The sequence below is a fragment of the Delphinus delphis genome, chromosome 10, assembly GCF_949987515.2.
Source record: "Delphinus delphis chromosome 10, mDelDel1.2, whole genome shotgun sequence".
Taxonomy (NCBI): domain Eukaryota; kingdom Metazoa; phylum Chordata; class Mammalia; order Artiodactyla; family Delphinidae; genus Delphinus; species Delphinus delphis.
Window position 1 is genome coordinate 38,488,862 of NC_082692.2, and position 16,879 is coordinate 38,505,740.

Below are 16,879 nucleotides of genomic sequence, written 5' to 3' on the forward strand. Positions count from 1 at the left end.
GGGAAAAGAGCCAAAAGACCTTTGAACTGCGGGTAGTCACCAGCAGCCAGCCGAGCACCTGCTCAGCAGAACCCCCAATTTCCAAGAAATACTTGCATAATAAAAAGGAAGGTTCCGGCCAGAAAGCCGTTGCAGTCCCATCTGCTCAAGGACATACACGGCTTACTCTTCGGAATTCTGACGAAATCTGTCCCAAAGGTAAATATTAGCCCTGCATTAAGGTTGAGGTTTTCCACCCAAACTCTTCTAGTAGTTCTCAAACTTTTATGTGTAGAAGAATCACCTTGAGAGTTTAAAAATGCATATTCCCAGGATCCACAGTGAGTTTAGTTGGAGAGGTCCGTGATGCGCACCAAGAACGTGTATTTTTACAATACGCCCCAGGTAATTCAGATTCAGGAAAGTCCCTGGTATCTCCCTTTGAGAAGTATTTTTAAACCATTACCCTGAAGGTTTGAAACTGATTCCTACCTTTAAGAGCTTCCAGTGAAGAGGATTTTAAGAATTTTAATCATGCCTCTCAGAGTAAGAACAGTGCAGAGAGTAGTCTTCCGGCAGTGTCATATTGGGCAAGTCAATTGACATTTCTCAGACCTTAGCTCCAGTTTATGCAAAGAGAACTCCTGCCCCACATTCCCACCTGAAAGGTGAACAAGATAATAAATGTGAATGGGCAAGGTATTCTAACCCCATACCTTGCCACCACTGTTAACCTATTCCTACGCTAAAGCTTGTAACAATAGGCAGAATTGGACCCTATCTTATTCTTAGTCATTTCTTTTAGAAATAACTAGATTCAAGCCAGGACAATTCTCATCACTATCCATGATTATTCTCTTTTGTGTATGCATCCCTTGGAGTGCTCAGACTTTGCCTATCTTGTTCCAGCATCTAGCACAGTGCCTAGAACATAAAAGGTACTTCATAAATATTTGTTGAACAAATTATGAACAATGACCATGATCTCAATTTAGGAGGTGGTGCAGGATTCTCAGTTCTCCTCAAAGAAAACCGAAATAAAACCCCAAACCAGGGTCATGGGTGATTTGTGGAAAGCTTTCTTTGGATTCAATGTGACTTAGCCTGGAATGTGACTCTTGCCTACGAAGACATGTTGCTTAAAAATGTTCCAAGGGACTTCCCTGGTGACACAGGCAGGTTAATCCGCTTGCCAATGCAGGGGAGACGGGTTTGAGCCCTGGTCCGGGAAGATCCCACATGCCGCGGAGCAACTAAGCCCATGTGCCACAACTACTGGGCCCACGCTCTAAGGCCTGAGAGCCACAACTACGGAAGCCTGTGCTCCTAGAGCCATGCTCCGCAAGAAGAGCAGCCACCACAATGAGAAGCTGCACACCTAGAGCCCGTGCTCCGCATCAAAGGGTAGTCCCCACTCGCTGCAACTAGAGAAAGCCCGCGCACAGCAGCAAAGACCCAACACACCCAAAAATAAAAATAAAGAAATAAATTAATAAAAAATAAAAATGTTCCAATTCAACCTGCAGGGTAGGGAGCTTTCTAAGAAGTATCAGAGGTTGAAGGAGGAAGTGAGAGCAAAAATGCAACTGTAAAGATATGAGGGGTGGGAGTGGGGAATCAAGGTGATGAGTGCAAGGATACAAGGGAGGAAACCTGGAAGTAGGAATTCTAAGAAATTCATATATTTATCCAACAAATTGGAATGATGAAGTGAGAGTGACCAAAAGGGTAAAGATGAGCAATACATTCACTCATTCAACAAATATGTATTGAATGCATCCTAGGTACCCGGCACTTCTGATGGAAAAGTGATTAAAAAGCAGAGAGTTGCTGCCTATGTGGAGCTTACAGTGAACAGCAGGGCAATCATTCAATTATTCAACACAAATTTATTGTGCACTTACTAGGTCTATCACATTGCTTTAGGCACCAATGATACAGCAGTTAATGAAAGAGAAAAATCCCTGCCCTTTTGGGGATGAGACAAATTACAAAAAGGGATAGGTAAAGTGAACAATATATTAGACACTAATACAGGAATCAAGCAAGTGTAAAACTGCAACTGAGCCAAGCAGGAATACAAGGCACAGTGAGAGGCAGTGATTGGTATTGAGCCTCACAAGGAGGTTAAGGGGGATTAGGGGCGGGGAGCAGAGCAGGAGACCTGGGCAGCAGAGTGTCCTTCAGTGGAAGAAGCCAAGCTTGTGGGGCTGAGAATTAAGGTTGGAGACCTCGGTGACCCTCTAGCCTCCAGTTTCCTCCCGCGTCTTCTCTTCCCACAGGGTCGTCGGGAGACTCAAATTACCGTACGTGAAGTGCGGGGCGCGAGGCCTGGCATCAAGGAGGCCCTCAATCAAGAGTCGTCGAGAGCGGAGGGCTGGGTGACACAGGTAACCGCGGCGCAGCTGGGCCTCTCCCCGCTCCCCACCCCGGCTGCCCAGGCTCCGCTTCCTCGCCCCGCTCTTGTCCCCCGCCCGCCAGAACGCCCGCGGGTTCGGACGCAACGGCTCGGGAACCGCCGGCGTCCGCGTCCACAGCGTCGCCCGCCTGGCCGGAGCTGCTTCCGGCTCCAGCGCCCGCCCTCCCGCCGCAGCCCGGGAACCAGGTGAGCCGAGGAAGGAGGGGAGCCGCTGCCGGAGCCGCCCGGGGCTGCGGGCTGCAGGTGGTGGCAGCGGTGCCCCGGCCCGGGCGTCGGGTGCGAAGGACCAGCCCCTCGTTACACTCGGAAGTCCCTGGGCGGGGCCCGCGGCCGTCGCCGCAGGGCTAGGCACGTCGCGGCCGCTCAGTCAGTGTTTGGGGAATGAATGAGTGACGGCCGTCCCTGGGAGCTTCTCTCTCTTACGTGTCGGCTCTACTTGTGAAAGGCCGCGTGGAACAGCAGTGAGGAGAGATGGTGTGTGCGTTTGGCAAGTTGAATCCTTCCACACTCGTGGGTCTCAGTTGTCAGAAGCGCCAGAACTGGTCTACTCCATGAGCCTCACCTGACTCCCCCATCCGCCTCCTCCTGAGGCCTGACTGCCCAGACGCTCTTCCTCCTTTAATACTTCACTGCTTTTGTTCATCTTGTTCCTTCTGACTGAGCCCCCACTTCCACCTCTCTTGGCCCCTTTCTTTTCCTGTTAAGTTCTGTTTATGTATGTGTCCCTCTGCGAAGCCTTCTCCAACATCCCCACCCCAATAATGAGTTTCTCTCCAGCACAGCCCTTTACTAATACTCTCACCAGTTCACATTAAAGGTAGTTGTCGGTGTGTTCCCACCATCCCCAGCCACTAGACCGAGTGACTGAAAGATACTGAAAGCAATGCTCTTTGCTTGTGCCTTTTCTTTTTCCACATACATTCCCCCTTAAAAGCATAACATAAAAGCATAACGGGCAAAGGGCTGTTGTTTCTGATGGAATTACAAATATTTTTTTTGAAATTCTGGAAGTGAATTTTACCTTCCCATGATTGTAGAGCACATATGAAAGATGACCATATGAGAGGATAGTCTTGAAACTAAACTAAGGTTCAGGATTTCACATCTGTTGGGTTAATAGTCAGAAAACTGGGCTGTATTTAAATATTTTATTCTTGGCTTTTAAAGTACTTTCAACACATTATGTAAAAGAATCAATCGATGGCTGGATGGATAGGGGTAGTATGGGGGAAAGAGCTAGGTCAAAAGTACCCATGTTAACAGTATGCCCAAAACTAGCACTGAATGACTGAATAAAGATAATAAGCTATATTTACAGTGGTCTTCATATTTCATTGTGTATCAGAATCATCTGGAGGGCTTCTTAAAATAGACTGCTGCCACATCCTCAGAATTTCTGATTAATTTTGTCTTGCTAGTTGGGCCTGAGAATTTGCATTTTCAACAAGTTGCCAGATGCTGCTGATGTTGTTTGTGGGACCAAGTGTGGGCTACAGAGATTAATTTCTATTAGTTAGTAGTGAATCCAGATGTCCCAAACTATGTCACATTTGTAGAATATGAAAATAAAACCTTAAGTTGTTCAGACCATGGCCCACCCACCTAAATATTTTGTCTGATGGCAGGAAGCATCAGGGAATTGTAGGAGTCAGTAACCGAGATTCCCTCTTGTGTTGTGTCTCAGCTGAAAGGTCATTATCCCATCAGTATAGTTGGGATTACTTTCTTCGGAAATGCATCATCTTTTCCACGTTAAAGTACATTTGCCACTTGTCAGTAACAGCTTCTGATCATCATACCTTATAGGGAAGGGTCCTGCTAGTGCATAAAAACAAGCCAGTAGGGCTTCTGTGAAGTCAAGAAAGACATAATGGAACTGAAGAAATTTCAGAGATGACTACTAAAAACAAAACAATAAGGAAATTATGTGTTTTCCCTTGCTGCCTTTATCCAGTCATATGATAAGTCTTTTAAAGACAGCTTTCTACCTGCCCCTCCTAGCCATCCTGACTGTGGTCCCATGAGTTGTGACTTGATTGCCTCTCCCTTAGACTACCATGGTAGTAATGGGCTCCCACTGGTCTTTTTGCCTCAGTCTCTCCTATCTCCAGTGCTGTCCAATAGAACTTTCTGTGATGATGGAAGTGTTTTATACCTGCCCTGTCCGGTACAGTAGCCCCTGCCACACATGGCTGTTGAGCACTTGAAATGTAGCTAGTGTGACTAAGGAGCTGAATTTTTCATTTTATTTATTTATAATCTTTAGGCCGTGCCACGCGGCATGTGGGACCTTAGTTCCCTGACCAGGGATCAAACCCGTGCCCCCTGCAGTGAAGCGTGGAGTCTTAACCACTGGACCAACAGGGAAGTCCCTCATTTAATTTTAATTTTATTTAATTTAAATAGCCACAGGTAGCCAGTGGCTACCGTACTGGGCAGCACAGCTCTAGACTATACCACTGATATGATTCATCTTCCCAAAGCACATCTCTGTGCATATTACTACTCCTTCTCGAACATTTTAAATAGCTAAAAAGTCCAGGTTCAGCCCAACATTCAAGACCCTCCAGAAGTAGGCCTCAACCTACTTTTTTGGGTTTGACACTGACTTTACTCAGGCCTATTGAATTACTTGCCTTATATTATCTCTGTAATTTTATCCTGTTCTCTTTCTGAAATACCTTATTCTCCTCCCTGCCCCCAGCTTAGCCAGAGCAGAGTTCAAACGATATCTCCCCTAGGAGGACTTCCTCATCCTTCTAGGTTGGGATTATTAATCCCACTCTATAGGAGATCATGTGGCATTAGATGTGACATCTATTTTAGAATCAGAAAGACCAGGTTCAGATTCTGGCTCTGCTGTTTAATAGTTATATGATTCTGAGGAACCCGCTAAACTCACAAGTGAAATGAGTATAATCATTATCAGGAAAATAATACCTATCTTTGAGATGATGTGTGTGAAGAAGCTGGCATATGGCAGGCCAGCAATAAATGTTAATTCCTGTCTTTCCCACCTCTAAAGTCTTATAGCACCATATGTTGGTATTTTTATTCTACTAAATTGTAGAGTCTTTGTCCTTTTTTTTTTTTTTTTTTTTTTTGTCTGAGGTTCCCTGACCAGGGATTGAACCTGTGCCCCCTGCTTTGGAAGCACAGAGTCTTAACCACAGGACTGCCAGGGAAGTCCCAAGTCTTTGTCCTTTTGTATCCTCAGAGCACCTAGCATTCAGCAAATGTTTGTGGAACACTGAATTAATCGACCACAGGTGAAATAGCATTCGTCAGTCAGAAATAAATGAAGGCCAAGAATGCATATGGTAGAAATTCACAAGATTGTGAAAATGAAAGCAGACAACCCCACCAAATCCTGGTCTAGTAGATGGTGGCCACCTCTTGAAATATAAATGATGTAGACTGAAGACAATAAAATGAAATCCTTCTTTCCATAAGTGAACTGATGAGATATAATACCTCCTAAGGGTGCGACAACAGAAAACATAAATGCTTTAGCTTTGAAAGAGAGAGAAATTCTTGGGGTATAAACTATAATTTGTGATGGGAGGAATCTAGCCTGCAGAGATGTTTTGTTAGAGGTGTACTGTGTTTTTAAAAATATGTAAGATAATCAACAACATTTAAAAGTCAGAAGATTTCACATAAAAATCTGGAATTATGACTTCTCTGGGAAAAGATCAGATCTGGCCATGCTGGACCCCACATGACCCATGGCAACAATTGCTGCAGTTGAGTAGCTGCAGCTACCTGTCCCAGGCCCACAGTTTCCACTATGCTTGATGTTCATATGTTGCCTGCTTCATGCCTGCTTCGTGCTACTTTCAGAAACAAAATGCTGGATTCTAGACACCGCATCTAACCCAGGATGGCAATTTTTATAATCTCAATATAATAAGCAAGTTAATTAGGGTCTTTTCAGTTGCCAGGAACAGATATATTCTAGTCATAGAAGTTTATTGTAAGATTACATAGGAAAAGTAAGGAAGACTGGATCAATATTCCTATGGGTGGAGGAAAGAAAGGGAAAAATATTACTTATGTTTTAGTGTCCAGTTCTGCTTTTTTTTCTGTAAGACACGAAGTACTGATTCTCTTAATACATTGTAAAATACCTCTTCCATCCTCTTCTGTATTCCCTAACCACACTCACTTTATTGAATTTGTGATCATTAGTTCATAAGTGTTATACAGCTCACCCCTGCTACCCAATGCTTTGAGAGTAAACATACATTATATAACTATGGTCAAGTTACCTAACTTTTCCAAAACCTCAGTTTTATCACCTATAAAATGAGGATAATAGTAGTACTAGGATTGTTGTTGGAATTAAAAGAAATAACTCATGAAAAAAATCTAGTGCAATCCTTGGTATATAATAAGTGCTCTACAAATGTTGGTGTTGATAATGTTTCTGCTGCTGACGATACAGGATAATTCTGATGGAAAACAAATGTTGCTGATACATTGAACTTGTTTGCAGCCTCACCTATACAAGAACTACTTGTGTAATCTGCATAATTTGAGTGTTTACCTATATATTTTATAACTATGCAAAATATATATATGTATACTTTTTACACATTTGTGTGGAAGAATATTAGAGTTCATGCTGTTTTTATTATTCAAAAACACAGATGATCAAGAACAGTTATACCTTCTCCCAGAGATGGATCTATATCCATCCTCATTAACTCTTTCTTCTCATTCTCTTTAAAACAGCAGGATGATACTACAGATTTTTAAAGCTTAAAGTGACCTTAGAGATCATATTGTCAAACCATGTCATTTTATGGACAAGGAAACTGAAATTCACTTTCTAAGAAACTTGCCCCCAGTCATACAGCTAGTTAGAAAAACAGCCAGGGCTAGAACTCCAGAATCCTGATATCCTGTGCAGTGCTTTTTCTGCTACATCATGATGCCACTAACTGGATACTTGACCATAATTCAAGAAATACTTGTTGAGGGCCTGCTAAGCATCAGGCATTATCCTGGGCTCTGGGGATACAGCCATGAACAAAGTCCTGCCTCTTGGATTTACATTTTAGTGTGGGAAACAGACAATGAACAAATAGACAAATATTGAATCAGGTACTGGTTAGTTCTATGAAGAAAGGAAAAGGGTAAAGGGATAATGATGGATGCTATTTTAGAGAGAAAAGGAGTTAAAAGACACTATGTTGACCCTTTAACCCTTAGCATTTTCAGTGAAAATTGGTGATTATACTTTTACCTCTTAATCTTTTCCCCTGCAACATAGCAACATAATTGAATATAAAGAAAACTAGGCTTTCTAGCTGGACACCTGGGTTCTAGTCCTGACTCTAATTATTCAAAAACCAAGGTTGTTTAAACTTCTGGGCTTTGGTTTCTCCATTTTGAAAATGAAAATAATATATACCTTGCTTTCTTTATAGGGTTGTTTTAAGTATAAAATTATACAATAAATGGAATGCTTATTTCCATAAAAATGTGCCAAGGATCTAGACTTTTTAAAAACTCTTTTGTTTAACTTCTTTCCACTTATCCAGGAATGATGCAACCAGAGAGGAGCTTCCAGAGTTTGGGCTCTAGATACAGGCAAAACTCTTTCATGTATGATGTGAAGCGAGATGTGTACAATGAGGAGAACTTTCAACAGGAGTACAGAAGGAAGACCGCTTTCTCTGGGAAGTTGGACATCGACATCAGCACCGTCAGTCACCATGTCCAGTGCCGGTGCGTGTGTGCGATCATTCAGCTGCCACCAAGCTGGCAGCCCTAAAACTCTACTTGACACCTTTGGTGCCTACTTCTGTTTTCCTCCTCTGAATTCCTGTCATCAGAACCCTTAGCTTATTGCATAATTCCTCTACAGTTTTTTTGTGGTTTGTCTTGTAGCACCTTCTTTTTTTTTTTTTTTTTGGCGGTATGCGGGCCTCTCACTGTTGTGGCCTCTTTCGTTGCGGAGCACAGGCTCTGGATGCGCAGGCTCAGCGGCCATGGCTCACGGGCCTAGCTGCTCCACGGCATGTGGGATCTTCCCGGACTGGGGCACGAACCCGTGTCCACTGCATCGGCAGGCGGACTCCCAACCACTGCACCACCAGGGAAGCCCCCTTCTTTTTTTTTTTCTACTTTTTAAAATTTTATTTTATTTTTGGCTGTGTTGGGTCTTTGTTGCTGCACACTGGCTTTCTCGTTGCTGCGCGGGCTCCTCATCACGGTGGCTCCTCTTGTTACGGAGCACGGGCTCTAGGTGTGCAGGCTTCGGTAGTTGTGGCGCATGGGCTCAGCAGTTGTGGCATGTGGGCTCAGTAATTGTGGCACACAGGCTTAGTCACTCCGTGGCATGTGGGATCTTCCCAGACCAGGGATCAAATCCGTGTTCCCTGCATTGGCAGGCAGATTCTTAACCACTGCGCCACCAGGGAAGTCCCTTCTAGCACCTTGTTGATTATAAACTTCATGGACATGAAGACCTTGGCTGTCCCCCACAGCATCTAGGGATGGTATTTAATAAATACATTGTTTGATTAACCACCATTGCCAGTCTCCTAACAACAACAACAAAAGCAACCGTGGTGAAATAATTAATGATAGCAGAATGACTATGTAAACCCTATAGTTCAGGAGCTCGTAACCTGTTTTTGTGCTGTGAACCTTTTAGCAGTCTATCAGAGCTAATGAACATCCCTTCAGAATAATTTTTTTTTTACTTTTTTAAATTGTGGTAAAATATATATAAAATTTGTGGTTTTAACCATTTTAAAGTGTACAAATTAGCAGCATTAATGACATTCACGTTGTTGTGCAACCATCACCACTATCTATTTCCAAAACTTTTTCATCACCCCAAACAGAAACTCTGTACCCATTAGGCAATAACTCCCCATTTCCCCCTCCTCCAGCCCCTGGTAACCTCTCTTCTACTTTCTGTCTCTATGGATTGTGTATTCTAAATATTTCATTTAAATGGAATCAGACAATATTTGTCTTTCATGTCTGGTTTATTTCACTTAGCACAATGGTGTAGCGTGGATCAGTGCTTCATTTCATTTTATGGCTGATGATACTCCATTGTATGTATGTACCACATTTTGTTTATCCATTCATCTGTTAATGGACACTTAGGTTGTTTCCAATTTTTGTCTATCGTGAATAATGCTACCATGAATATTGGCATAGGAGTATCTGTTCAAGTCCCTGCTTACAATTCTTTTAGGTATACACCTAAGAGTGGACTTGTTGGATCATATATTTAACTTTTTTTTTTTTTTTTTTTTTTTTGCGGTACGCGGGCCTGTCACTGTTGTGGCCTCTCCCGTTGCGGAGCACAGGCTCCGGACGCGCAAGCTCAGCGGCCATGGCTCACGGGCGCAGCCGCTCCGCGGCATGTGGGATCTTCCCAGACTGGGGCACGAACCTGTGTCCCCTGCATCGGCAGGCACACTCTCAACCACTGTGCCACCAGGGAAGCCCCTGTTTAACTTTTTGAGGAATTTTTTTTTCACAGCAGCTGCAGCATTGTGCATTCACATCAGCAAGTGTTCCAATTTCTCCATATCCTCTCCAACATTTGTTATTTTCCATTTTTTTAATTATAGCCATACTAGTAGGTGTAAAATGGTATCACATTGTGTGTTGCTTTTTTTTTTTTTTGCATTTCCCTAATAACTAAATATGATGAGCATCTTTTCATGTGCTTATTGGTCACTCGTGAATCTTTTTTGAAGAAATGTCTATTTACTTCCTTTGCCCTTTTAAAAATTAGGTTGTTTATCTTTTTGTTGTTGAATTATAGGAGTTCTTTATATATTCTGGATATTAAACCCTTATCAGATATATGATTTGCAAATATTTTCTCCCATTCTGTAGGTTGTCTGTTGATAGTGTCCTGTGTACACAGTTTTCATTTTAATGAAATGCTATTTATCTATTTTTTTCTTTTGTTGCTTGTGATTTTTGTGTCATATTTAAGAAACTATTGTGAAATCCAAGGTAATGAAGATTTTCCCCTGTTTTCTTCTAAGACTTTTATAGTTTTAGCTCTTAAATTTAGATCCTTGATCCATTCTGAGTTAATTTTATATACGGTATAGAGTAAGAGTCTGGCTTCATTTTTTTCCACGTAGCTATCCCATTTTCCCAGCACTATATGTTGAAGAGTCTATTCTTTCTCCATTGAATGGTCTTGGCCAGAATATTTTTAAATGCATAAAATACATAGTATTATAAAGGAAACCAGTTATATTGAAATATAGTTATCAAAATATGAAAATATCCAAAAATTATATTTAATGATTGTGGGTCTAATAACTACCATACTTTCTAAGTAATGATGAATATAAATGCTATTTTAAGGTATCTGCAGCAATTTTAATGTAATATGAAGATATTTGTGATTCTATTGGTGAAGAAGTCAAGCTCTGCTGATACTACTGTGGTTTGTTGTCAGTGTTCATAACTGAAGGAAATGCTACATTTCAGTTAGGAGGTTAGTGAAAATAAAGATATAATTTTTCCTAAAGTCACATATCCCCATGAATTCTATCTAGAGACACCTTGATCATCCATGGACCTCAGGTTAAAAACCCTTTGTGACCTACATCATGATATTAACCCTAACTACTCAACCTGTCCTCACTCACACTCCAGATTTATTAGTCCCTCTTGTTCCTTGATTTATCACTCATAATTGGCATGAGTTAGGTGACAAGTGAGGAAGGCCTCCACGCAGCCCTATTGCAGACCTTCCTCCCTCTGAGCCTTCTCCTTTGCCCATATCCTGCCGTTTGCAAGTTGTGGTTTTGGATGTCACTCCCCTGTCCTATATCACAACTCTCATTTTTTCTGCTCCAGGATGGGTCAGAGGTCATATATCAAAGAGAGCATTTGGGGGCCACATTGGTTTTGTCTCTACAAAAGGATAATCTTTTCCTGACTTATACCTCATCATAAACAGGTACTACCAAAGAAATTTCAGCCTTATTCCCCTCCAGCTGCCCTATCCTTAGACCCTTAAATCTGACCCACACTGCCTCCCATGGGTTTTTATAGCAGTGCTTATTCCCTACTTCTAAAACAAACAGTTATATCCACTTCTGAATTTTAACCTGAAAGGTAGCACAGCACTGTGGTTAAGAGCAAGACGCAGAAGCCAGATTGCCTGGTTCTGAATCCCAGTTCTGCTGCTTTCCAACTGTGTGACCTTAGGTAAGCTATCCATGCCTACTGTGCTTCAGTAGCCTCATCTATAAAATGGGGATGATAAAAGCACCTACCTTATAAGGCAATTGTGAGGATTTAAAGAATATTTGTAAAGCACCTAGCAAATAGTAAAATAATAATAATAATCTTTTAATTTCATCTCTTCCTTTCTGCAGAAAACCTCATATCTTCCTTCATTTTCTCCCTTTTAGTTACCCAACTGCAATACTCCCTCTCTTTAAAAAAATCTCCCCTGTGCTTTCACATCAACTCTTACATTCCTCACTTTTAAGATGCTTTAACTAGGATCCAGATTCATGTCGAAGTGCTTATAACTCTTCCACCACCAGCTTCAGTTTCTGTTCCTCTAACTCCTTCCTTGATCCCTGTCAGTCTTAGGTCCTCATTATTCCATGTCCATTTTATTTTTTTGCCATGTCAGAGAGCTTTGATGACTCTCCCTAGGGTCGCTGGTCTTCCAGGGTGGCACATGGAGAGGAAGGGACACTGGACCAGATGCAGAAACAAATTGTCCCAATGCCATGCTGTATTCTCCCCCATAGAGGGCCGTAATTGGAGACAGCACACTCTCCACACCCAGGGATTCTCATAAAAATAGCAATATGTTGTTCTTTCTAAACCTATGGTCTTGCTTCTGGCTCCTGAGCAGAATTCAACAGCTGTCGATAGGAACTGTGATGGTAATAGACTGGATAGAACACTGAACTAAAAATCACGAAATCTGGATTCTAGCCCCAGTTCTACCCACACTTGTTACTGTGACCTTGGCAAAGACATTTACACTTCTTTGGCCTTAATTAGCTTAGGGACTGTAATGCTCATAGTTGTTAGAGTCAAGCATATTGAAATTACTTCTTTTCTGAGCACACATTTTAGCCTTGCATACACTGAAGTTATATTTGTTGCTACAGTCAAATCGCAATTATTCAGAGATAGCTCATACATGAAAAATCTCCATACTCTTTGTTTTCAGCCCATAATGAGATATAAATAGCAAAAAGCAATTTAAAACCATATTAGCAAAAAAAAAAAAAAAAAACCATATTAGCTTTACTAGTGGATTAATTGATTAACAGATTGATTGATTGGTTTACAATGATTCTGCTGCTTTGATGATCTAAAGGTTTAAGTAGGTTTCCTCAATCTCAGTACTGTTGACGTTTCGGACCGTGAAATCATTTCTTGTGGAGGGCTGTCCTGTGCATTGTAGGATGTTTGGTGGCATCCCTGGCCTCTACCCACTAGATGCGAGTCGTGACAATCAAAAATGTCTCCAGACATTACCAGATGTCCCTTAGGGAACAAAATTGCTTCTGGTCATTATCCACTGGGTTAAAAGATAATAAGGCCTTATTTTATTCCCTTTTTTCCCATGGCTAATGCCATAAGCACAAGACTCCATATTCTATATTTTCTGTAAATTTCTGCATGTTACAGGTCAAAGCCATGTAGAGTTAATGCTTGGTAAAAATTTTAGTATACAGGAATGATGTGAATGTGTTAATTCTCTGCCACCCACCAACAGCACATCTCAAAACACTATCCTTACCAAGAGAAAGCCATAACAGTCCATTTTTCTACTGGAAAATTTTGATAGGTTGAATTCTTTTCAAACATTCTGTAAAACCACAGGCCTGATTCGTATGCTGGACTTACAAGGCCTAGTTCTTGTCATACATATGGCACCGGATCTCAGTTGAAGTTGATACTGTCCCCCAGGGAACATTTAGCAGTGTCTGGAGACATTTTTCATTGTCACAACTAGGGGAGGAGATGCTACTGGCATCTAATGGGTAGAGATCGGAGATGCTGCTAAACATCCTACAATGCACAGGACAGACTCACAACAAAGACTTATCCAGTCCAATATGTCCAAATATCAGTAGTGTTGAAAGAAACTCTGTTGTAGGGGAAGAAGAAGGTACTCACAATGCCTTTTCTTGGCCATGTGGGCTTTTTCTTTGGAGAACCTAATCAAGTCTCTGTTCTTTCTCACAGCTGCTCATGGTACAAGTTTCGAAGATGCATGCTTACAATCTTTCCCTTCCTAGAGTGGATGTGTTTTTATCGATTCAAGGATTGGCTTCTTGGAGACTTACTTGCTGGGATAAGTGTTGGCCTCGTGCAAGTTCCCCAAGGTAAGAAAGATACGAAGATTTTTCACCCACAGACAATACACCAGACCTGGTCACTTGCCCAGAGTAAACAAATTACTTGTGCTAGATGAATAGAAAAAAAATGTGAATTCCATTCACATCATTACCATTTGTTTCCTTACCTGCCAAATTTCTAACTCTTCTAGGGTAGTTCCAAAAGTCTCAGTTTAGTTTAGACCCCTGATACCTTCTAGAGTATTTGTAATGCCTGCTCATGGTCATTTTTTGCTCAACTAGTCATTTTATGCTCACTCCAATAGATCTCACTTGGCATTGGTTTTACTTAAAAAGGTGAAGGATAGGAAACACAGCATGCTAGCTTCCCTTCAGCAAGTTACACACACAGCAGTACAGGGGTTATTCTTTGGTCGTACAAACGGCAGTTCAGATATGACACAACAAGATCACACAGATAGGTGCAGGAGCTATCGGGCTTTAGAAGCCTCATTTCCCAAATAGAAACCAACGTCTCTTGTAATTCCCATAACTGATGCCTCCATGGGTCCCACAGCGACATGCCCAGTTACAAGAGTCATTGTGCTCTGAGAAGCTCAAAACTAAGGCTTCCCACAAGATATTAATCTTTAATTCATAGTCCCCTTGGTCCAGGTAGAATATACTAATCAGGCTCCTTTTACCATAACTAATGTTGGCTGGTAACACAGCTGACCTTCCACCATTATCAGGTTTCCAAAGAAACAGAGCTAGAAGGTTAACCCAAGATCAACTTGATCAGAGAAAGAGAAAGGATTTTGTGTTAATCCGTTACTCAGAGTAGTTCACAATTCCCTACGTAGTCTTTAAACACCTCTGTTTCTCTCTTCTTCTGGGGCAAACCAAGCAGTGTTGAAACTTGTGATCGTAAAGCACAAATGAAGCCAACCAAAGGGGCCAGTGGCAGCTGAAATCCAACTCTGGCATAGGGCTGTTAGTTGGAGAAAAGGGATCCCTTTAAAATAATTAATTAATTATCATACAGTAAAATTTACTTCTTTCATACAGTTCTATTAATTTAAACACAGGTATAGGGTTGTATAACCACGCCACAGTCAAGTTACATAACAGTTGCGTCAGCCCCAAAACTCTCTTGTGCCATCACTTTTTAGTCACATCCTCCACTAACTTCTAACCCCCGGCAACCACAGATCTCTTCTCCATCACCATAGTTCTGTCTTTTCGAAAATGTCATGTAAATGGACTCATACAGTATGTAACTTCTGAAGGGTGGCTTCTTTAATTCAGCTTTATGCCTTTGAAATTAATGCAAATTGTTATGTGCATTGATAGTTTATTCCTTTTTATTGTAGAACAATATTCCATTATATGGCTATATCACAGTTTTTTGTCCATCATTCACTTATTGACGAACATTTTGTTTCCAGTTTTGGGCCATCACAGAGTTGCTGTGAACATTCATGCACAGGTTTTCGTTTGAAAATATTTTTCGTTTCTCTAGGGTAAATAACCCAGGAGTGATATTGTTGGTTATCTGGGAAGTGTATGTTTAACTTTGTAAGAAACTGCCACACTGTTTTTCCAGAGTGGCTGTACCTACCATTTTACATTTCCACCAGCAATGTATGAGAATTCTAGTTCCTCCACACCCTTGTCAGCACTTGATATTGTCAGTATTTTAAAATTAAGCTTTCTATTTTGAGTTAACTATAGATTCACATGAATTTGTAAGAAACCACAGAGAAGTCCCTTGTATCCCTTACCCACTTTCGTCAGTAGTAAATCTTGCAAAACTATAGATCAGTCTTACAATCAGGATGTTAACATTGATGCAGTCAAGATACAGAACATTTATACCACCACAAGGATCCCTCATATTGCCCTTTTATAGTCACCCCCACTTGCTCTCTGCCCCCATCCCCTCCTTAATCCCTAGCAATCACTCATCTTTTCTTCATTTCTATAATGTTATCATTTCAAGAAAGTTACATAAATGGAGTCATACAGTGTGTAACCATTTGGTATTGGCTTTTTTCACTCATCATAATTCTCTGGAGATTCATCTAGGTTGTTGTGTGTATCAATAGTTTATTCCTTTTTATTTCTGAGTAGTATTCCATGGTATGGATATACCACAGTTTGCTTAAAATTTCACCCTTGAAAGACATCTGGATTGTTTGTAGTTTTTGGCTATTACAAATATAACTATTATGAACATCTGTATGTAGGTTAGTGAACATAGTCTTCATTTCTCTGGGATAAATGTCCAGGAGTGCAATTGTTGGATTGTATAGTAGTTGGCATGTTTAATTTTCTAAGAAACTGCCAAGCTATTTTCTAGAGTGGTTGTATCATTCTACATTCCTATTGTCAATGTGTGAGTGATACCGTTGCTCTGCATCCTCACTACCATTTGGTGTAGTCACTAGTTTTTACTTTAGCCATTCTGATAGGTGTGTAGTGAGATCTCATTGTGGTTTCAGTTTGCATTTCCCTAATGGTTAATGATGTTTAATATCGTTTCATATGCTAATTCTCCATCTATACATTTTAATGAAATGGCTCTTCTTGTCTTTTGCTCATATCCTAACTGGACTGTTTGCATTTTTACTTTTGAGTTTTGAGAGTTATTTATATATTCTAGGTACTAGTCCTTTGTCTTTTGTGTTTGGCAAATATGTTCTCCCAGTCTGTAACTTTCCTTTTAATTCTCTTAACAGAGTATTTACAGAGCAAAATTACTAACTTTGATGAGGTCTACTTTTTGGTATCTGTTATTTTAGCCATTCTAAGAGATATGTAGTGGTATCTCATTGTGTTTTTAATTTGCATTTCCCTAATGGTTAATGAAGTTGAACATCTTTTCATGTTTTTATTTGCTGTCCTTCGATCCCCTTTGGCAAAGTGCCTGTTCAAGTTTTTTGCCCAGTTTTTAATTGGAATTTTTTTCTTATTGTTAATTTTTTTTTTTTTTTTGCAGTACGCGGGCCTCTCACTGCCGTGGCCTCTCCCGTTGCGGAGCACAGGCTTCGGGCGCAGAGGCTCGGCGGCCATGGCTCACGAGCCCAGCCGCTCTACGGCATGTGGGATTTTCCCGGACTGGGGCACAAACCCACATCCCCTGCATCGGCAGGCGGACTCT

At 41.2% G+C, this 16,879-nt stretch overlaps 1 protein-coding gene across 1 annotated transcript in view; it reads left to right on the forward strand.

The window, feature by feature from the left end:
* The first annotated feature begins 1,882 nt into the window (after positions 1-1,882).
* SLC26A8 (solute carrier family 26 member 8) overlaps positions 1,883-16,879 on the forward strand; it is a 72,799-nt gene continuing 57,802 nt past the window's right edge. The window contains 3 exon segments of the mRNA XM_060021928.1: positions 1,883-2,584; positions 7,948-8,134; positions 13,625-13,764. Of these exon segments, the coding sequence (XP_059877911.1) occupies positions 7,950-8,134; positions 13,625-13,764 (325 nt within the window). The 5' untranslated portion in view covers positions 1,883-2,584; positions 7,948-7,949.